Source organism: Oryctolagus cuniculus, chromosome 19 (genome assembly GCF_964237555.1).
Source record: "Oryctolagus cuniculus chromosome 19, mOryCun1.1, whole genome shotgun sequence".
NCBI lineage: Eukaryota > Metazoa > Chordata > Mammalia > Lagomorpha > Leporidae > Oryctolagus > Oryctolagus cuniculus.
The window spans coordinates 10,712,125-10,735,303 of NC_091450.1; the positions used below are offsets into that span (position 1 = coordinate 10,712,125).

At 40.7% G+C, this 23,179-nt stretch overlaps 1 protein-coding gene and 3 pseudogenes across 1 annotated transcript; 2 read left to right on the forward strand and 2 right to left on the reverse strand.

The window, feature by feature from the left end:
• ORYCUNV1R-PS1575 (vomeronasal 1 receptor oryCunV1R-ps1575 pseudogene) overlaps positions 1-12,573 on the forward strand; it is a 1,374,299-nt pseudogene extending 1,361,726 nt beyond the window's left edge.
• The window catches only part of LOC108175452 (CD2 antigen cytoplasmic tail-binding protein 2 pseudogene), a 69,334-nt pseudogene that overhangs the window by 5,356 nt on the left and 40,799 nt on the right, over positions 1-23,179 (forward strand).
• Positions 7,196-8,087, reverse strand: ORYCUNV1R-PS1610 (vomeronasal 1 receptor oryCunV1R-ps1610 pseudogene; annotated as a pseudogene).
• LOC138846868 (dexamethasone-induced protein-like) lies at positions 14,073-15,310 on the reverse strand. Its single transcript, XM_070063792.1, has one exon. It carries the CDS (start codon positions 15,045-15,047, stop codon positions 14,760-14,762), a length of 288 nt encoding a protein of 95 aa, XP_069919893.1. The 5' UTR covers positions 15,048-15,310; the 3' UTR covers positions 14,073-14,759.

Consider the following 23,179-nt stretch of genomic DNA (forward strand, 5'->3'; position numbering starts at 1 on the left):
TAGAAATTGTTAAAGTTAGAAAAAAGATAAAATGAAAAAGAAAAAAATTACAAAGGATCAGTGAAATGCATTATTTTGTGTTTAATTTCTTTCTGTAATCTTAATCATTTTGAGATTAGTTCTCCTTGAAACATATCACCATTTAAGTAATTTTGATTATTAAAGATTTTTCTGTTATAAAGAAATATACTTTTTCCAGTCATTGGTAGATATTTGGATTATTAGCTTTGTGATAAGGGCTGTGGTGAGCCTTTATGTGGATCCATGTTTTGATGTGTTTTGGGTATATCAGTGGGATTTTAATTATTGGATCATATGCTAATTCTCCTTTTAAATATTTATTTATTTATTTGAAAGTCAGAAAAGGAAAGAAACAGAGACAAAGGCATACAAAGAAAGCTCACATTCCCTGGTTTATTCCCCAAATACCTAAAATAGTCACGACTTGGCCAGGTTGGAGCCAGCATCTGGAAACTCAACCCAGGTCTCCCAACTGGGTGGCAGGAAACCAACTAATTGAACCATCATCCCTGCCTCTCAGGAGTGCACTAGCAGGAAGCCAGAATTAAGAACAGAGACAGAACTATAAACTAGGTACTCCAATATGTGGTGTAGGTGTCTCAAATTAGCACTTTAGCTGCTGTACCAAATGCCAACCCCCTCCATATGATAATCCTATTATGACATTTTGAAAAGCTGCCATGTTGTTTTTAGAGTGACTCCACTATTTTATTACTCTCTATCAGCAACATTCAATGATTCCATATTCTCCATACCCTTGAATTGTTTTTCACTGTTGTTTAGAATCATTGTTCAGCATGTGAAGTGTTGTTTTTTAAATTTTTATTTACTGTTTTACTACTTTATTTACTGTTCTCAAATTACCAATGGTGTTTAGAATATTTCACACAATTATTGAACATTTTTGTATGCTAGTGCAACATGTCAATTCAAATCAGTACTAATTTCAAATTTCTGGTCTTTTATGTGGTGGAGTTCATTATGAAATCAGAATCACTTTTTAAAAATTTCTTCCTGAGATATGCATTCATTCTGTTGCTACTTTGGATGCTATCATACTCTTTTTAAAAAGGGATTTATTTATTTATTTGAAAGGTAGAGTGACAACATTAAGAAGAGGAAGAGAAGGAGTGGAAGGAGAGAGAAAGAGAATGAAACCTTCTAGCTTCTGGTCTTCTCCCTAGTTACCTGCAACAGTTGGAGATGGGCCAGGCCAACGTCAGAACGTGGAAGCCCATCTGTGTCTCCTATGTGGTTGACAGGAAGCAAACTACTTGGATCATCATCTCCTGCCTCCTAGGTATGTTAGCTGGAACCTGGATCAGAAGCATGGTAGCACTTAATACTACATACTTCAGCATGAGATGTAGGAATCCCAAGAAGCAGCTTAGTCCCCTGTAATATGCCTATCTCAGGGTGGTATCTCATTCTTAAGAACTGTTCCAGAATGTTCATTACTAGCTTATAGAAATATAATTGACTGCTATATATTGATATCATTCACTGCAAGTTTACTGAACTTATTAATTCAAGTGGATTTTTTAGTGAATTCTTTAGTAGTTCTTTTATAGGAGTATGTATTTTATATGAAAATCAAGTTTTACTCTTTGGCTTGCAGTCCTGAGTCCTTTTTCTCACTTTTATCACATGCTTTTTTTTTTTAAACCAAACACCTCCAGTGTGACATTTAAAAAAATGCCCAATAAAATATTTTCATCCTGTGCTGAATCATCTAGGGAAATATTTAGTCTTTCACCATTTACATTAAATATGGAGTTAGCTTTAGGTTTCCTATAGCTGCTCATTTAAAAATATTTGTTTTGGCCCGGCGTCGCGGCTCAATAGGCTAATCCTCCACCTTGCGGCGCCAGCACACTGGGTTCTAGTCCCGGTCGGGGCGCCGGATTCTGTCCGGTTGCCCCTCTTCCAGGCCAGCTCTCTGCTGTGGCCTGGGAAGGCAGTGGAGGATGGCCCAAGTCCTTGGGCCCTGCACCTCATGGGAGACCAGGAGAAGCACCTGGCTCCTGCCTTCGGATCAGCGCGGTGCGCCGGCCGCAGCGCGCCATCCGTGGCAGCCATTGGAGGGTGAACCAACGGCAAAAGGAAGACCTTTCTCTCTCTCTCTCTCTCTCTCTCTCTCTCTCTCTCACTATCCACTCTGCCTGTCAAAAAAAAATATTTGTTTATACATTTGTGAGGCAGAGTGACACAGGGAGAGATAGAGCGACAGAGAAAAAGACAGAGTTATTGCTTCTTGGCCTTTTGGCTAAGATCAAGTGTGAAAAAGACAGAGTTATACACAGAGCTATCTTCTAAATGCTGGTTTACATGTCAAATGCTTTTAACAGCCAGAGTATGGTCAGAACAGAAGTCAGGAGCTGAGAACTCAATCCAGATCTCAGGCATGGGTGGCAGGAATTGAACTATTTGAGCCATCACCACAGCTACCCATGGTCAGTCTGTGTTAACAGAGAGGAGATAGGAGATAGAAGCAGAACTTGAACCCAGGCACTGTGATATGGGATCTGGGATTCCTAACAAGTATGTTAACCTCCACGATAAATTAGCTGCCCTACACAGGTGCTCTTTATCAACTTGTGTAAGTTATCTTCAATCCTTTGTTTATGGTTTTAATCATAAATAGTGATAGGCTTAGCCAGATGCTTAAGATGATCACATATTAATTTCCACTAACTTTGTGTTCATTGTTTTTCACATATTAAGCAAGTTATGTATAAGAGTAGCCCAAATGTTCATGGAAAATTCATAAAAAATAAGTTCATTCTGTTGCAAAATATTCTCAAATTCATGGTTAGGTTTTTCTTATGTGTTTTCCATGAGCTTTTGAAGACCCCTCATATTTGCAATTTCGTATTATTTTGTATGAAGGTTTTAATGAATTAACATATTCTCATACTATAGATGAGTTAATATATTTGTTCTTTAGTGAAGTTTGATAATTTTTGTCATTATTGACTTTTTCTTAATCTGTAGTATTCCTTATTCTTAATTTCCATGGAAGCTGATGTAGTAAAAATAAAGTGAAAGGAAGCATTGAGGAATCTATTAATACACTGTTTCTGTTTACTCAGATGTAGGAAGGAGAAAACCACTGTACTATGTGCTTCCCCTGACTTATGAGACAAATGCAAGGTTGTAAATGTGTAAACTGATGAAGTCTGCCCTTTGACTTTGGGTTTTATCAAGATGACAGACTGAGGTTACATTCTCTTTTGAGTCAAAATTTATATAATGAAACTCGAATCAAAAACACAAAATATAAAATTATAAATGAAGAACAGTATGAACATATGATAATTTGGTGAATCAGAGTTCTTATTACTAATTTGTCTCATATTATATATCATTTGCATGCATTGCCAATATCGGCTTCTGGCTAAAGCCTGGCCCAGCCCAAGCTGTTGTGGGCACTTGAAGAATTTACCAGGAAATGGAATATATGCTCTCTCTGTCTCTCTCTCTCTCTCCCCCTATCATTTTCTTGTCACTTTTCCATTCAGCTAAATAATAAATAAGCTTAGGAAATGTTAGTAACATTTTATAAATATATGGGGATTCATTGAAAAGACGATGAAGTAGTACATTTAAAATTATATAAGCATCATCAAAACTATCACAAATAAAACTTTGAGTATATAATAAGGATAAACATAATGAAAATTAAATAATTTTATTGGAAAAATCAGCAGGTTAGTAAGATATGAACATAGACAACATTTTAGCCAGTAAACAGTGAATGCCATTTACAAATAGTAAGAAGACATTTTGAAAATTTCAACCTTTTAGGATCCAATAATGTTATGAAAATATTAATCTACAAATCCTATATTTTCTCAACTGTGAAGTGACAGATAGAACTACCAATTACAATGTTACCAAGGGGACCGGTGCTGTGACTCACTTGGTTAATTCTCTGCCTGCAGGACCGGCATCCCATGTGGGTGCCAGGTTCTAGTCCTGGTTGCTCTTCTTCCAGTCCAGCTCTCTGCTGTGGCCTAGGAGGGCAGTGGAGGATGGCCCAGGTGCCTGGGCTCATGTACGCACGTGGGAGACCAGGAAGAAGCACCTGGCTCCTGGCTTCGGATCGGCGCAGCGCCAGCCATAGCGGCCATTTGGGGAATGAGCCAACGGAAGGAAGACCATTCTGTCTCTCTCTCTATCTATATCTCTACCTGTCAAATAAATTTTAAAAAGTTACCAAGAAGTCATGCAGAAAAATTTATGTTTTATTTAAATCATCTCATTTAACAGTTTATCAAATGAAACATCCAAAGAAATTATTTTTGGGGAATCAGAAAAGTCGTAGGTAGGACTTTGATGATTACATTAAAAAAGTATTCAGGTAACTAACTCAGCTAGTAACTTCTAAAAAATTATATTTTTATGAAAAATATTAATTGTGACCATATTCTATTAATCTAAAGATTTTGATTTCCATAAATTTGTAGAAAACATAAAATTACCCATAAAACATTAAAAATAAGCAAATCTAGAAATCATTATTAATGGATTTGTACATTATTCTTTCATGAAAGGTTCCATAATCAGAAACCTGGTGTTTCTTTTTTCTTTTTCTTTTTTTTTTTGACATGCAGAGTGGACAGTGAGAGAGAGAGAGACAGAGAGAAAGGTCTTCCTTTGCTGTTACTTCACCCTCCAATGGCCGCCGTGGCTGGCGCACTGTGGCTGGCACACCACACTGATCTGATGGCAGGAGCCAGGTACTTATCCTGGTCGCCCATGGGGTGCAGGGCCCAAGCAGCTGGGCCATCCTCCTCTGCACTCCCAGGCCACGACAGAGAGCTGCCCTGGAAGAGGGGCAACCGGGACAGAATCCGGTGCCCCGACCAGGACTAGAACCCAGTGTGCCAGCGCCGCAAGGCAGAGGATTAGCCTAGTGAGCCATGGCACCGGCCCCCAGAAACCTGGTATGTCTTTTAAAACCTTTTTTTTTTCTGCCACAAACAATTTATATAAAATGTTATACTCCTGTGCATTTGGTATATACATACATGTGATAAAATATATGCCACATGTTCCCAAAACATTTTGAATATAATAACTAAATGTACTCAAGAAGTTCAGAACATCCTTAAAATGTCCAAGAGAATCAAAGGGAAAATTGAAGAATTTCCCAAGATCAAACATAAATCAACAGAGAGAGAAGAAATCAAACTAAGAGACACATGCTACCCTAGGGACAGTGGCTGAACACTTAACTTTCCCTCTGGCCAACTGGATTAAGCAAGGAAATACGAAAACTGGAGGCTTTCCAAGGACCAAAGTATACCAAATATGAAAACCAAATTGGAAGTAATGGAGCATACACAGAAATAAGCCACAACAAGGAAAGTTCACAGAAATTATATATCAGAATTATGTTTCAAATGTTTAAATAATTAAACAGAAAATGAAAATAATTGAACTAGTGTTGAGAATTAGAAATAGTAAAATGAAGGAACCGCAAATTTGATTAGCCAAATTTATAAAAGAACCAAATGAAATGTAAACATTTAAAAAAATGTAATAAAGTAAACAAAATAAACACAGAATTTAGACATTCAGCTGAGGTGATGAGAGTGATTAACTGGAAGATCAAGCTGCCAAATTATATCAGAGGGTGATATTGCAGTAGAAATATAAATTTGATTATACATAAGGTGAAACTAGAATGATAATGAATAAAACACATTTATTTGTATCTTTAGATTTAGAAAATTGATACAATTATGAGATATATTAACCCAATAAAATAATTTATAAATGCCAAACATAGCAATCAGACATAATACATTGATTTAGCATTTCATTGCCTTAAAATAGAGATAAATAAATAGAAGCATTCAAAGAGAAATAAATGTTAAACTGCATAACCAGGTAAAAGCAAAATTGGATAATAGAAAAAAAGAAGCTGGTGCCACGGCTCACTAGGCTAATCCTCTGCCTTGCGGCGCTGGCACACTGGGTTCTAGTCCTGGTCGGGGCACCGGATTCTGTCCCGGTTGCCCCTCTTCCAGGGCAGCTCTCTGCTCTGGCCTGGGAGTGCAGTGGAGGATGGCCCAAGTGCTTGGGCCCTGCACCCCATGGGAGACCAGGAGAAGCACCTGGTTCCTGCCATCGGATCAGTGCGGTGTGCCAGCCGCAGAGCACCGGCCGCGGTGGCCATTGGAGGGTGAACCAATGGCAAAGGAAGACCTTTCTCTCTGTCTCTCTCTCTCTCACTGTCCACTCTGCCTGTCAAAAAAAAAAAAAAAAAAAAAAAAAAGAAATACAACCTAAAAAAGTGACAGAACCATCTACATAGCCCTTGTACAATCCAAGAAAGAGAGATACTAAAAATTATCATTGCAGACAAAAATGGATATCCAGGTTACATTTTAATACTTACCTATTTTTAATTAAAAAAGTAAAATAAAAATATTTTTCAAAGTAAGTCATGAAAGATTTGGTTGCCATCAGATAAGTCTAAAGCATTCACTTTAAGAAGAAAGAAAGTTTTCCTGTATGATTTTCTGAAATCAAAATGAAAAAACAAGAAACTTGCAAATGTATGGAAATCTTAAATCATGCTAGATGTTGAATTAAAGAAATGTAAGTTCCGGACAAAATATGAATCAAATTATTTAGAAATAAGAAAAGTGTAATTCTATGCAACTGAATTAGTCAGATAGGAACCTGATGTAGCAGAATAATTTATATGTTCTCGGATACAGCTATTGCAAGACAGTCATTGTTAAAATTATTTATTTATTTTTATTTAATGTCAGAGAGAAGAGAGATGATGGATAGATAGATGATAGATAGATAGATAGATAGATAGATATAGATAGATGATAAATATATAGATAATCATAAGTTTGCTGGTTCATTGCTGATGTGCACAGCCAGGGTTAGTAGGCCAGGCCAAAACCAGGATCCTAGATCTCCAGATATCCCTCTCATGTGGGTGACAGGAACCCAAGTACTTGAGCAAGCATGTGCTATCACTCAGCGTGTGCACTAACAAAAAGCTGGATCAGAAACAGAGGTAGAATTTGAACCTGGGCACTCCAGTATGAGATGTGGGCATCCCAAGTGGTACCTTAACCGCTAAACAGCATGCCCAATGAAAGACAAACATTTTGTCATCAAGTTGTCAAAACAAAAAGCTTTTCTAAGGTATATTGTACAAAATGTTGAGTATCCTCTTATCAGAACTGATAAGCACCAATGGACTAACCGTGGCATAGACATGGACCACAATACTCTGGACACCCAAGATAACTGAGTCGTATGTCCACAGTATCAGGGAGGAGGATGAGATGATGAAATCCACCCAGTACATGACCACAAAGTCACCAGCAGCAGGATGGTCTGGGTGGCCCTTTTCTTTGGGGAGGATCTTGGGGAGAGGCTGGTGCTGTGAAGGTGCTGGGACCTCCTCTGATGCCTGAGTAAGAGGATCACCATGTATGCACTTGAGAGCAGCATGACTCCCATCAGGAAGACGTCGCTGGATGTGGTCAGTGTGAACATCAAGCCCATGATGCCATGCTTTATGGGGGAAAATGAGCAGTATTTAGTGATAGCCATCAGATTGGTCTGGGTCCCATTGGAAGATGCCACAATGTGGAAGATTGTGGTAGTGCTGAAAGACAAGCAGACTAACCATATGAAGAAGAATAAAGAGAAGATAAAATGTGTGCATTTATATTTAAATTCTGCCAACCAGGAGGTGCCAAGACTGTTGGTGATGGCCTGGATGATGCTCAGGAGGCAAGTGGCCCTTCATCACCCTGTTTACATTGAACAAAGTCTTATGCTTGAAGTCAGTCCATACATTCAATGACTCAAACAGGTCGGGAGAGTGCAAAAACAGCATATTAATGAGCAAAGCAATGTGGACTAAGGGACTAAGGCCAGGTGACAGCTGGTCAGGTAGTGGGCTTAGGCCAGTGATCCAGCAGGATTGTGGAGATGTGAGAGAGGAAGAGGAAGGTGTTGGTTGAGATTCCAATGCCAGCTTGATAAAGAATGCATTTATAAACAGCAATGTAAGCAGACATTGGGCTCATCTTAATGTCAGGGAAGAAACACATGCATGTCTGAAAAGCAAACAAAACAAAAACAGTATATCTCATGTCATCAGATGGCTTTATAAAGCCACCAGAAATTTGCCTTCTAAATTCCTATCTTCACAGTGGTCCTGGATCTCTCACAGTTTCAGTTTCCAATCCAGACATTTCTTTTGTGAATTCTCTTCTATTCAGGAGGATATTGTCAAAGTCCAGCTTTCAAGCCTCAAGAGGAAAACATTGTAATTTCTTCACTTTTGTGATACACATGAGATCGCACAGCAGTCATCACATCATGACATTTTCATTGCCAAATTACTTAAAGCAGCGACACTCTACTGAGCTTTGAGGAATTCTTAGGTACTCAGTAGTTAAAATGATTCCTTCAAGTCTTACTTAAAATAGATCCAATGTTAATTTTTTTTTCATTATTTAACTTGCTGTTGACTCAGATGTAGGCATAACTATCCTCTCTAATTTAATCTAGGGTGTCGTTCTATTTCATGCTGCTATAATAGAATTTATACATTTTTAAACATATAGCCATTGATTTGAAAGATAATGGTACAGAGGCACAGGGTGAGAGAGAGAGAGAGAGAGAGAGAGAGAGAGAAAGGTTCGCTCCCCAAAGGACTGCAAAAGCCAGAGCTGGACCAATCCAAAGCCAGGAGCCAGGAGCTTCTTCCAGATCTCCCACATGGGTGCAGGGACACAAGAACTTGGGTCATCTTCCACTGTTCTCCCAGGCCATAGCAGAGAGCTGGATCAGAAGCGGAGCAAACCAGCACACATAAGAGATGCCAGCACTGCAAGTGGCAACTTTATCAGCCCCAAATTTATAAACTTTTGAATACAGAAATTTTCCTCACTGTCCAAGATCCAGGAACAGCTATGTAATGAGTGCCTTCTTTATTCATTGTCCCACAGAAAAGCTGAAGGAGCAGGAAAGTAAAGAAGACTAATGTGCCTGTTTATAATGGCACTAATCACACCCACGCAGGTGGAGCTCTCATGCCTAATCACTTCCTAAAATTATAATTAAATTTCAACATGAATTTCAGAGAAAGCATTTAACTTATAGCAAGGGATTGGAACACTTTAGCTGTATATTGATGAGAAAAAAACCAGAAAATTGCATCCTCTCCCTTTTTATGAGGGTGATGATTATTTGATTATGTTATCAAGGCTGCTTATGATAGGCCCATCAATATAAATATGTAAGTTAATACAGAAATGTTGAGATCTTTTGTTCTTGCTCATATTTAGGCATTTCCTTTGAGTTTAAAACATATACAATGATAATTAAAATGCATGTATGGGCCGGCGCTGCGGCTCACTAGGCTAATCCTCTGCCTGCGGTGACAGCACCCCAGGTCTAGTCCCGATTGGGGTGCCGGATTCTGTCCCGGTTGCTCCTCTTCCAGTACAGCTCTCTGCTGTGGCCCAGGATTGCAGTGGAGGATGGCCCAGGTCCTTGGGCCCTGCACCTACATGGGAGACCAGGAGGAAGCACCTGGCTCCTGGCTTCAGATTGATGCAGTGCACCAGCTGCAATGCACTGGCTGTAGCGGCCACTTGTGGGGTGAACCAACGGAAAAAAGAAGACCTTTCTCTCTCTCTCTCACTGTCTAACTCTGCTTGTCAAAAAAAATGCATGTGTGTAAAATGGAGAAACGGGCCAGTACAGTGACATGGTGGGTAAAGTCGGCATGTGCAAGGCCGGCATCCCATATGGCACCAGTTCAAGTATCAGCTGCTACACTTCTGATCCAGTTCTCTGTTATGGCCTGGGAAATCAGTAGAGGATGGCCCAAATGCTTGGGCCCCCACACCCTTGTGGGAGGACCCAAGGAAGCTCTTGGCTCCTGGCTTTGGATCAGCAAACTCCGGCCATTGCAGCCATTTGGGGAGTGAAACAGTGGATGGAAGAATCCTCTCTCCCTCTCTCCTCTCCCTCTCTCCCTCTCTCCCTCTCCCCTCTGTGTAACTCTGACTTGAAAATAAATAAATAAATAAATCTTTAAAAAAAGAAATTTAATGATAATTTTAGGCAGTGATTAGGCATGAGAGTCCACCTTTGCAGATGGGATTAGTGCCATTATAAAAAGGCACATTAGCCCCCTTACTCTCTTGATCCTTCACCTTTTTTTTTCCTGGAATAATTTTTTAAATTTATTTTTTATTTAGTAAACATAAATTTTCAAAGTACAGTTAATGGATTACAATGGCTCCCCCCACATAATTTCCCTCCCACTCACACCCCTCCTATCTCCTGCTCCCTCTCCCATTCCATTCACATCAAGATTCATTTTCAATTATCTTTATATACAGAAGATCAATTCAGTATATATTAAGTAAAGATTTCATCAGTTTGCACCCACACAGAAACACAAAGTGTAAAATACTGTTTCAGTACTAGTTATAGCATTACTTCACATTGGACAACACACTAAGGACAGATCCCACATGAGAAGTAAGTACACAGTGACTCCTGTTGTTGACTTAACAATCTGACACTCTTGTTTATGGTGTCAGTAATCTCCCTAGGCTCTAGTCATTAGTCGCCAAGGCTATGGAAGCCTTTTGAGTTCGCCGACTTCGATCTTATTCGACAGGGTCATAGTCAAAGTGAAAGTTCCTTCACATTTTACCGTGGGATGATGAATAAAGAAGGCACTCATCACGTAGCTGTTCTTCAATCTTGGACAGTGAGGAAAATTTCTGTCATTTACAAATTTATAAATTTGTGCCTGGCACTGTGGCTTAGTGAGTACAGCCACCACCTGCGGTGCTGTCATCCCTATGGGTCCCTGTTTGAGTTGTGGCTGCTCCACTTCCTATCCAGCTCTCAGCAATAGCCTGGGAAAGCAGTCAAAGATTGTCTAAGTTCTTAGGCCCCTGCACCCACGTGGGAAACCTGGAAGCTCCTGGCTTCAGATTGGTCCAGCTCCAGCTGTTGCAGCCCTTTGGGAAGTTAACCAGCAGATGGAAGGCCTCTCTCTCTCTCTCTCTCTCTCTCTCTCTCTCTGCCTCTGTCTTTCAAATAAATAGATCTCTAAAAATGTATAAATCATATTTAGTCCATATGAAATGGACAGAGATACCCTAGATAAAATTAATTAGAGAGGATAGTTATGCCTGAATCTGAGGCAATAGTATGCAAAAAATGGGAAAAAATCAACATTGGCTCTATCTTAAATAAGAGTTGAAGTGAATTATTTAACTACTGAGGATCTAAGCATACTTCAAAGCATGGGAAAGTGTCCCTGTTTCAAGTAAATTAGCAATGAAAGTGTCGCCATGTCATAATTGCTGTGCAATCTCATGTGTTATCACAAAAGTGAAGAAATTACGATGTTTTCCTCTTGAGGCTTGAAAGCAGGATGTTGACAATATCCTCCTGAATATAAGAGAATTCACAAAACAAATTTCTGGGATGGAAACTGAAACTATGAGAGATCCAGGACCACTGTGAAGATAGGAATTTAGAAGGCAAATTTCTGGTGGCTTTATAAAGCCATCTGATGACATGAGATATACTGTTTTTGTTTTGTTTGCTTTTCAGACATGCATGTGTTTCTTCCCTGACATTAAGATGAGCCCAATGTCTGCTTACATTGCTGTTTATAAATGCATTCTTTATCAAGCTGGCATTGGAATCTCAACCAACACCTTCTTCTTCCTCTCTCACATCTCCACAATCCTGCTGGATCACTGGCCTAAGCCCACTACCTGACCAGCTGTCACCTGGCCTTAGTCCCTTAGTCCACATTGCTTTGCTCATTAATATGCTGTTTTTGCACTCTCCCGACCTGTTTGAGTCATTGAATGTATGGACTGACTTCAAGCATAAGACTTTGTTCAATGTAAACAGAGTGATGAAGGGCCTCTCCGTCTACACCACCTGCCTCCTGAGCATCATCCAGGCCATCACCATCAGTCCTAGCACCTCCTGGTCGGCACAGTTGAAGTATAAATACATACATTTCATATTCTATTTATTCTTTCTCATATGTCTGGTATGTTTGTGTTTCAATACTAGCACACTCTTCTACACAGTGGCATCTTCCAATGTGACCCAGACCAACCTGATGACTATCACTAAATACTGGTCATGTACTCGGTGGACTTTATCATCTCATCCACCTCCCTCATAATGTGGACATGTGATTCAGTCATCGTGGGTGTCCAGAGTGTTGTGGTCCATGTCTATGCCACTATGAGTACAGAACAGCTTTTCAGTTCCGATAAGAGAATATTCATTGTTTTGCACAATATATCAAGGAAAAGCTTTTTGTTTTAATAAGTTGATGACAAAAATGTTTGTCTTTTAGTGGGCATATTGTTCAGTAATTAAGGTACCACTTGGGAAACCCACATCCTATATTAGAGTGCCCAGGTGCGAATTTTGCCTCTGTTTCTGATCCAGGTTAGTGTTAGTGCACACTGTGATTGGCAGCACATGCTTGCTCATGTACTTGTTTTTTTTAAACTTTTATTTAATAAATATAAATTTCCAAAGTACAGCTTTTGGGTTACAGTTGCTTCCCCCCCATAACTTCCCTGCCACTGGCAACCCTCCCATCTCCCGCACCCTCTCCCATTCCATTCACATCAAGATTCATTTTCAATTATCTTTATATATAGAAGATCAATTTAGTATATATTAAGTAAAGATTTCAACAGTTTGCACCCAAACAGAAACACAAAGTGTGAAGTACTGTTTGAGTACTAGTTATGCCATTAATTCATGTAGTATAACACATTAAAGACAGAGTAAGTGCACAGTGACTCCTGTTGTTGACTTAACAATTGGCAGTCTTGTTTATGGTGTCAGTAATCACCTTAGGCTCTTGTCATGAGCTGCCAAGGCAATGGAAGCCTTTTGAGTTCACCAACTCTGATCTTATTTAGACAAGGTCATAGTCAGAGTGGAAGTTCTCTCCTCCCTTCAGAGAAACGTACCTCCTTCTTTGAAGACCTGTTCTTTCCACTGGGATCTCACTTGCAGAGATCTTTCATTTAGGTTTTTTTTTTTTTTTTTTTTGCCAGAGTGTCTTGGCTTTCCATGCCTAAAATACTCTCATGGGCTCTTCAGCCAGATCCGAATGCCTTAAGGGCTGATTCTGAGGCCAGAATGCTGTTTAGGACATCTGCCATTCTATGAGTCTGCTCTGTATCACAATTCCCATGTTGAATCGTTCTCTCCCGTTTTAATTCTATCAGTTAGTATTAGCAGACACTAGTCTTGTTTATGTGATCCCTTTGACTCTTAATCCTATCATTATGATCAATTGTGAACTGAAACTGATCACTGTCGCTCCCCGTCTTCGTGGAGGAACGACACAGGACCCTGCGCTGTTCTTCTGTCTGCTCGGCCCTCCCCCGGTTTGCTGCTGGTTCTTCCCGGGTTGGCTACCATCCCTTCCACCTCCGTGGAAGGGCGGTTTCCCCTGCCACATTCCCCACTTCCGCAGGGGAGCAGCACACCGCCGGCCGGCTCTCTCGGGGGCTGCACAGGTGTTCCCCTTAGATGTTCCTGGTGCATGCCATCTCTCTCCTCCTTTATAGTCCTCTTCCACCAATCCCAACTCTGCTACCCACACGCTGAGTACGCTGCTCTCCTCCAATCAGGAGCAGGTCCCACAGTTTATTGGTTGAACTGGAGGCAGCTGTGTAGAAGCTGTTTCCCTTCTCAGTGCCATATTGTGGGAAAGCAGATGCATTGAATAAGTCTTAATTCCAGTAACTTAGTCTAGTCCGAGTTGCTCCCAGTTGCTCCCCACAATCACTTTGGCTAGTTAGATGGCATTGGTACATGCCACCTTGATGGGATTGAATTGGAATCCCCTGGCTCATTTCTAACGCTACCATTTGGGCCAAGTCATATTGAGAGTGTCCCAAATTGTACATCTCCTCCCTCTCTTATTACCTCTCTTACATTTTACAGGGATTACTTTTCAGTTAAATTTTTTTTTTATTTTCAAAAATATATTTCTGGCCAGAGGAGCGACATGGCACACATCTCGGTTCTGCCAACTCGATAAGGGACAAGCAACTGGAAATGGGTAAGTCAGGGCCTCCTCCCGGCTGCCACGCCGTTCATCAGCTTTTCCCTCCGGGTCACGGCGTGAAAGCGGCTGCATGGGAGGCCAGCCTCAGGCTGAGTGAGGCCAGCCGGGCTTCTCAGGCAGAGCTGGGCGTGGCTCCTGAGTGTGTCCTCCATTTGAAGGGTCTTCTCCGAAGGTTAAGTGCAAGCAGGTGCAGTGGACATCAAGTGCGGGGAGGCAGACGCTGGCTGGGTTCCTGCAAACATCCATCGCGGTTGTGGAGAGTCAGGAGCCGAGGCCGGGCCATCTGGGTGGTGCTGTGGGAGCACAGAGTCTTCCAACACCCGTGGCCCTCGCCCAGCTCTGTGGGCAGGTGTCTTTCCGGCCTCGGCACCCAAGGCCCAGTCTCTCCTTCCGCCCTCCTGGGTCTGGACGGGAACCTCTCTGTTGGCACAAAGCTTTCAAGGGGGCCAGGCAGGCCTCCGGGGCAGGGGCAGGCCTCGGCCTGAGGTCCCATCCCCATCCAGGCGGCGGCTCCAACCAGCGGCGGCGGCCTGATGCGGGCGGCTGGTGCGGGCCGGGGGTTCGGGCCGGGGGCATGGCAGTCCAGGTCCTACTCCAAGTACCCACCGAAGACGTCGAGCTCCGAGTCGGCTTTGTAGAGGCCCGAGCCGGGGTCCGAGAGCACGCCGAGGTCCACGAGCGCCTGGTCCAGGTCCTCGGGCAGGAAGACGAGGCCCACGTTGAGGACGATGTACTCCATGAGGAAGGCGTAGTATAGGATCAGCACGTTGACGAAAAACAGGCCCACGAAGAACATAGAGGGCAGCAGCGGAGGCTGCACGTAGGGGACCAGGGGGCCCAGTGCGTCCAGGTGGGCTGCGATCCGGGCGCCAGGCATGCAGGGGACGGCGAGCTCAGCCCCTGCAGCGACTGGGCGGCCGGCGCGGGGGCAGCTCAGCCATCCGGGGGCGGCCCTGGGCCCCAGATTCCCCAGCCGAGGAGGTGCGGCGGCCGCTGCAGACGCGCCCTGACCCCCTACCGTGCCGGGCAGGGGGTGGGGTGGTCACCGCGGCCCTCGATGTGCCCACGCGCCCCTGCCGACCGGCCGGGCTCCCCCGAGGCGCCCCGCTAGCGCCCACAGGCCCTCCTCGCAGCGCGGGCGGGGATCCCCCTGCGGCTCAGGGTCGCCGGCCAGTCCCCGCCACGGTGTCTCCCGCCTGGCTCGGCCCCTCCTCACGCCCCCTGCGCGCCCCCGCAGGCCTAGCGCCCATGGCTGCAGCCGCCGCATCCCCTCAGGGTGGCACTCCACTTTTCAGTTAAATTTAAATACCTAAGAATAATTGTGTGTTAATTAAAGAGTTCAACCAATAGTATTAAGTAGAACAAAAAAATACTAAAAGGGATAAAGTATTAAGTTGTTCATCAACAGTCAGGACCAGGGCTGAGCAAGTCACTGTTTCTCATAATGTCTGTTTCACTTCAACAGGTTTCCTTTTTGGTGCTCGGTTAGTTGTCACTGATCAGGGAGAATATATATTTGTCCCTTTAGGGCTGGCTTATTTCACTCAGCATGATGTTTTCCAGAATCCTCCATTTTGTTGCAAATGACCGAATTTCATTGTTTTTCACTGCTGTATGGCATTCTATAGAGTGTTGATGGGCAGTTACGTTGATTCTAGGTCTTAGCTATTGTGAATTGAGCTGCAATAAACATTGAGGTGCAGATAGCTCTTTTATTTGCCAATTTAATTTTCTCTGGGTAAATTCCAAGGAGTGGGATGGCTGAGTTGTATGGTAGGGTTATGTTCAGGTTTCTGAGGAATCTCCAGACTGAGTTCCATAGTGGCTTGACCAGTTTGCATTCCCACCAACAGTGGGTTAGTGTCCCTTTTTCCCCACATCCTCACCAGAAAGCAATGATATTTTTTGTATCTTTTTTTTGAATTATTCAAGGGCTGTGTACATTGTTTAGGTGTATTTATTTTTCTCTGTTCTCCAGTTTTACTCTTACTTGGCTATGCAGTTCAACATTTATTTCTGTTTGAATGCTTCTATTTATTTATCTCTTTTTAATACAATGAAATGCTGATATAATACTTTGTCCCTTTGTGTTAGATATTTATGAATTGTTTTACTGGGTTAATACATTTCATAATTGTATAATTTCTCTAAATCTAAAGATACAAATAAATGTGTCTTATTCATTCTCATTCTAGTTGTCATATGAGCAAATTTATATTTTCTACTGCATTGTCACTCTGTGATATAATTTGAAAGCTCAGTCTTCTACTGTGGTCATATGACTCAGTTATCTTTGGTGTTCAATGTGTTGTGGTCATTGTCTAAGCCACTCTCATTCCATTTGTACTTATCTGATAAGAGGATACTCAATATTTTGCACAATATACCATGCAGAAGCTTTTGATTTTAAAAGACTGACGATAAAAATGTTTGTCTTGTACCTTTGTTGATGATAATGTTTGTCTAGACCTTTGTTACTATTAATATGAATACTTTAGAAATACACATAGAAAATCAAATCTTTTATGATTATTATATTTGAAAATATTTTTATTCTTTTTTTTTGACAGGCAGAGTGGACAGTGAGAGAGAGAGACAGAGAGAAAGGTCTTCTTTGCCGTTGGTTCACCCTCCAGTGGCCACCACGGCTGGTGCGCTGCAGCTGGCACACTGTGCTGATCTAATGGCAGGAGCCAGGTACTTATCCTGATCTCCCATGGGGTGCAGGGCCCAAGCACTTGGGCCATCCTCCACTGCACTCCCAGGCCACAGCAGAGAGCTGGACTGGAAGAGGGGTACCAGGACAGAATCTGGCGCCCCGACCGGGACTAGAACCTGGTGTGCTGGCGCCGCAAGGCGGAGGATTAGCCTAGTGATCTGCAGCGCCAGCTTATTTTTATTCTTTTTAAAATAGGTAACTATTCAAGTGTAGCTTACATACTAATTTCTGTCAGCAATGTAAATATATTATTTCTCTCATTTGTGAAATGAAATCTAGTCATTTTAAACAAAGTGGATGAAACTGGAAAACATTATACCTAGTGAAATAAGCCAGTCCCAAAGGGACATATAGTATATATTCTCCCTGATCTGTGACAAATAACAGAGCACCTAAAAGGAAATCTATAGAAGTGAAGTTGATATTATGAGAAGCAATGACTTGCACAGCCTTTATCTTGACTGACAAATAATAGTTTGTTATTTTATTTTATTATTATTTTTATTTTTTCTACTTAATACCATTGGTGGAACTCTTTACTTAGCATAGAATTAATCATAGGTGTATGAAGCCAACTGAAAATAAGCCCCAGTAAAAATAAGAGTGGGAATAATAGAGGAGCTGTACAGTTCTGCACATATTCCCAGGGACTTATCCCTAAGGGTAAACTAAAAACTTGTCATGGAATACCAAATCCCATTAAGCTGGGTAGTAATAATGCCATCTCACATATTAAAGTGATCATATTAAGTGTGTAATTGATCATATAGGTAGGACTAAGTATCAAAGGATCATATAAATAAGACCAAGTGCCTGGTAATAACAATAGATAGAATGAAAAGGGAGAGAATGATCCAACATGAGAAGCAGGCCATACCACAGCCTCATAGAATGACAAATGAACTATACAGCACTCTGGCCTCAGAATCAGCTCTTAAGACATTCAGATCTGGCTGAAAATCCCATGAGAGTATTTCAGGCATGGAAAACCTGAGTTTAACTTAATGTTTAAACTCTGTATTGTATATTTGTTTATTACAATTTTCAAATGTTTATTATGTTCTTTTACAAATATGATCAATATTTCTGTTCCTTGTTCTTATTTCTCATGCTCATTATTATTTCAATTCTTTCATTTTCTGATATTTATTTAAATATTTGAAATGTAATTCCATTATCTAATCTGAAACTCAATTCTAGTAGCTTATTTTTTTGTATGCTTCATTAGTTCCAATTTAGTGCATACATTGGCTATGCCTAACCTTTGGATAGTCACTAGTTGGCATATTTTCTTATTTATTCCAGTTCACCAGAGGGAAAGCTGGTTTACTCACAGGGGTTTGAAGCTCAAGTATTCAGCCATTGTCCTGGGGAAAAATAGTCCTTCAGCTTGATTTGTCTTCTCAGTTTTTGTATTGATTTATGCTGGGCTCTGGGAAATTCTCCAGTGTTCCTTTTGATGATCTTGCACATTTTAATGATTTTTGTACTTGTAAGTAAGCATAATGGTTGTAATGTAAGAGCTTGAGGAACATGCAGTATATGTTTTATCATATGCTTGTATACATCAAATGCACACAGAGTGGAATATTTCACAGGGATAGTTTGTGCAACACAACATGATCTCATAAGAAATACTTGATTTCTGGGGCCAGCACTGTGGCATGGCGGGTAAAGCCACCACCTGTAGTGCTGGCATCCCATATGGGCACCAGTTCGAGTCCTGGCTGCTCCACTTCCAATCAAGCTCTCTGCTATGGCCTGGAAAAGCACTAGAAGATGGCCCAAGTCTTTGGGCCCCTGTACCCACTTGGGAGATCTGGAGGAAGATCCTGGCTCCTGGCTTCGGATTGCCACAACTCCGGCTATTGTGGCCAATGGGATGGAAGACTCTCTCTCACTCTCTCTCTCTCCTTCAATCTGTGTAACTCTGACTTTTAAGTAAATAAATCTTTTTTAAAATAAAAGAAATATTAGATTTCTTATCTTGGAACATCTAATGACCAAGTAATATACTTTACACTAATAACGATTTCACAGTGATGACATATTTAATGTTTTATAATAATTTTATGCTTTATACAAATCTATGTTTTATACAAATCTACAAATAACTTTACATTTCAGACAATTCTGAAATATGTCACATTTCACATTTAATATTTTTCTGTTTTATAACGATAGTTTTGTAAAAATTCTTAGCTGAATTAGCTATCTGATTTCATGTTCTGACTGCAGTAATCACAATCCCCACTTAATACTTTTCTGATTCCTGAAAAATAATTCTGGGGCAATGCAATGTAAGACAATCTTAAGTAAAGTTTTCACGTGTCTAAATGACTTCTTGGTAACACTTTTAATTGGTAATTTTTCTATCATTTCATAGATGATAGAGTACAGGATTTTTAGATTTATGCCTTTATGACATGGCTAGACCCACAAACCTTGAAAGTTTGAAATGCCTTCGTATTTGGAAATAATGTTCTCTCTGTGTGTGAACTGGTTTAAATATTGTCTATAAGTGTATCTTAATATCTTGTCAATTTAGTAAAGTTACTTATCATTTATATGTTCATATATATGTTTATAATATACTAACACAATTAGTTTGTGATAGGTTTAATATCACCTATTATAGTTTTAAATACATAAATTTATCCTTATTAAAGTGAATCATCATGCTTATTTTAAATATTTTGAATTTTTTTGAATTTCCAAATATTATTTAATTGAAAGGTGAAGTAACACAGAAAGAAAATGACAGAGAAGGAGAGTGTGAGAGAGAGGACTAAATGCCCAGAAGCTGGGATTGGGCCAAGCTTAAGTGAAAAGCCAGGAACTCCATCTGAGTATCCAATGTGAGTATCAGAGACCAAAGTACTTGAGTCCTCATCTTCCACCTAACAGGGTGCGCATTAGTAAGAAGCTGGGTAGGAAGCAAAGTAGGACTTGGTCTAAAAGCACTCCACATAGAATGCGAGGGGCCCAAGCAGTGCCTTTGTGGGAAGCAGGGCCCAGCTCCCACAACATGGCACTGAGAGGGAGTAAACAAGTTTTACACAGTGGCTTCAGCTGCTTCATCAATTTGACTAACGAGTTGCAGGAGCTGACCCAACCTCTGATTGGAAGAGAGCAGCGTGCTCAGCACGCGGGCAGTGGAGCACGGATTGGTGGAAGAGGACTATAAAAAGGGACTCAACCGCACTTTCTGGGACAACTACTGTCTCCGGGCTGCTGGAGAGTTTGCTGGGGAGCTCGTTATTTCGTTCTTCTTTTTACTTGTGCTTGCTTTGCTGTAGAAAAAACCGACAGCAAGGGAATAACAGCATCTGGCCCGGTGCGGCTCCTCCGCGAGTGGAGGAGCGACAGGCTTAACCTATGCACCCTGATATTTTATCCTTTTAAAATACTATATGCTTACATATAAATATATGTAAATGGGATGCTGTAACATATTAGATTTAAGCATTGGTTCATCAGATCAACATGTTTATGTTGTTCTTCATACAATGTTATGTTTTTTCTTATTTTAATGTCCATTATCTAAATTTTGACACAAAAGAGAATGTACACTCAGTTTGTCATGTTGGTAAAACCTAAAGTCAAATGGCACAATATATCAGTTTACATTATGCACAATATTTCATTTGTCTCATAAAATAACTGAGTAGTACATAGAGCAGTTAGTTATTTTCTGTGTGGTACATCAGAATAAACTGAAGTAGAATGTGATGGCAGATTGCCCAGTGCATTCTTCTTTCACTTTATTTTTCCCAAAACTTCCATGAAAATTCAGAAACATGGAATATGATCAAAAACCTACAAGAATAAAAATTATCAAAATTGATGCAAGAAGAATCATATTAATTAATATAAAAATTAATAAAAATATTGGTGCTAAATAAAATGAATTTGCTTATATGAGGGGTCCTCAAAAAGTTCTTGGAAAATAGTATCTCAGAAAGAAAGAAAAACAGAAAATAATGCATATTAAGAAAAAACACAATGTGAATTTAAAGAACATGTGATCATCTTAAAAGAAAAATCATCTGGCTGAATCCACTACCCATGAATGATTAAAACCCTAAACAAACTAAGATGTGAAGGAAATTTCCACAACTAGATAAAAATCACCTGTGGGGAGTAGGAATGAGTCTAGTAATTTACATACATGTAGGAAATCCCAAGTTCTGTATCAGAGTGCAAGGGTTCAATTTCAGGTTCTATTTCCTGACTTCCTCCTAATGCAGATCCTGGGAGGTAGTGGTGACGTCTCAAGTGTTTGAGTTCGTGCCACCCATCTGGGAGAGCTACACTGAGTTCCCATGTTCTGGCTCTGGCCTTGACTCAGCTCTGGATGTTGCAAGGATCTGTTATGGAAATCAGCATATGGGAGAGATCTCTGTGTGTAAATCACTTTTTCTCTTTCCTCTGGTTGTCCCTGTTTCTTTCTTTTCATTAGGAATGTATAGAATATCAAAATCTTAAAAAGAACACCTAAGGAAAGCCTACAGTAAATGCTGCATATAATGGAGGAATGCAAAATGATTTCCCCCAATAGTTGGCCACAAGACTCAAATATTTTCTTGTGCATGTCTTTTAAATGTCATAAGGAAGGTTTCTGCTGAAAAAAGTAACGTGAAAATGGGGAAAAAGATTCTGGACAGCAGAGAAAGGAACAAAACTTGATTTTTTTTGTGACAAATATATAATCCTAAGTATAAAAGAATACTAAATAGTTCACTGAAAGTCCATTTCAGTTAATAAATTCAACAAAGTTGCAGTGTGTGATATTAGTATAAAATAAATTATATTTCTATAAAAATATAATGAATATTCTGTACAGTGCTTAAGAATGTGATACCATTCAGGGATGGGCATTTTGCAGGGTTAAGCTGCCCTTGGGATGACCACATCCCATATTGGAGTGCCTGGGATGGAATTTTAAAATATTCTGATCCAGCTTCCTGCTAATGTGCCTGGGATGCAGAAGATGATGGCCTAGAGTTGGGTTCCTGACTGCCATATGGGAGACACAGATGGAGTTCAACTCCTGGCCTTGGCCTGGCCCAGCCCAGGTGCTATGGGTATTTGGGGATTAAACTAGCAGAAAGGTATATCTCTCCACCTCCACCTCCCTATTCTGCTCTCCTATTTCCTCTCTTACTTTCTCTTTTTTAAGTTAACTTTATATACAGAAGATCAACTCTATACTACATAAAGATTTCAACAGTGTGCATCCCCCCACACAACGTATAAAGTACTCTTTGAGATCAAGTTTTGCAGAAAATTCTCAATACAACTCATTAAGGACAGAGGTCCTACATGGGGAGTAAATGCAGAGGCTTCTGTTGTTAATTTTACAATTAACACTCTTATTTATGACATCAGTGATTACCCGAGGCTCTTGCCATGAGCTGCCAAGGCTATGGAAAGCTTTTAATACCGCAACCTCTGGCAGAATTTAGACAAGGCCATAAACAAAGTGGAAGTTCTCTCCTCCCTTCAGAGAAAAGTACATCTTTTTTGATGGCTCCTTTTTTTCTAATGGGGTCACAGTCACAGCGATCCTTCATGTAGGATATTTTTTGACACAGTGTCTTGGCTTTCCATGCATGAAATGTTCTCATGGACTTTTCAGACACATCCAAATTCCTTAAGGACTGATTCTGAGGTCAGAGTATTACTTAAAGAGATTATCATTCTGTAAGGTTGCTATGTGGACTGCTTCTCATGATTCTGAGGTCAGAGTATTACTTAAAGAGATTATCATTCTGTAAGGTTGCTATGTGGACTGCTTCTCATGTTGGACATTCCCTCCTTTTTAATTCTATTATTATTACCAGGCACTTGATGCTATTCATATGATTTCTTTAACACTTCATCCTATCTATATGTTCACTTTAACACATAATATGTTCCTTTAACATTTTTAAAAAAATTATTTTATTTATTTGAAAGACAGAGTTACAGAGTGAGGCAGAGCCAGAGAAAGAGAGAGAGGTCTTCCATCTGCTGGTTCACTCCTCAAATGACTGCAATGGCCAGAGATGAGCTGGTCCAAAGCCAGGAGCCAGGAGCTTCTTCTGGGTCTCCCATGCGTGTGCAAGAACCCAAGCACTTGGGCCATCTTCTACTGATTTCCCAGGCCATAGCAGAGAGCTGGTTTGGAAGTGGAGCAGCCAGGACTGGAACCAGTGCCCATATGGGATGTCAGCACTGCAGGCAGTGGCTTTAACCTAATGCACCACAGCACTGGCCTCCAATTGAACAATTAAGATGGGATTTTT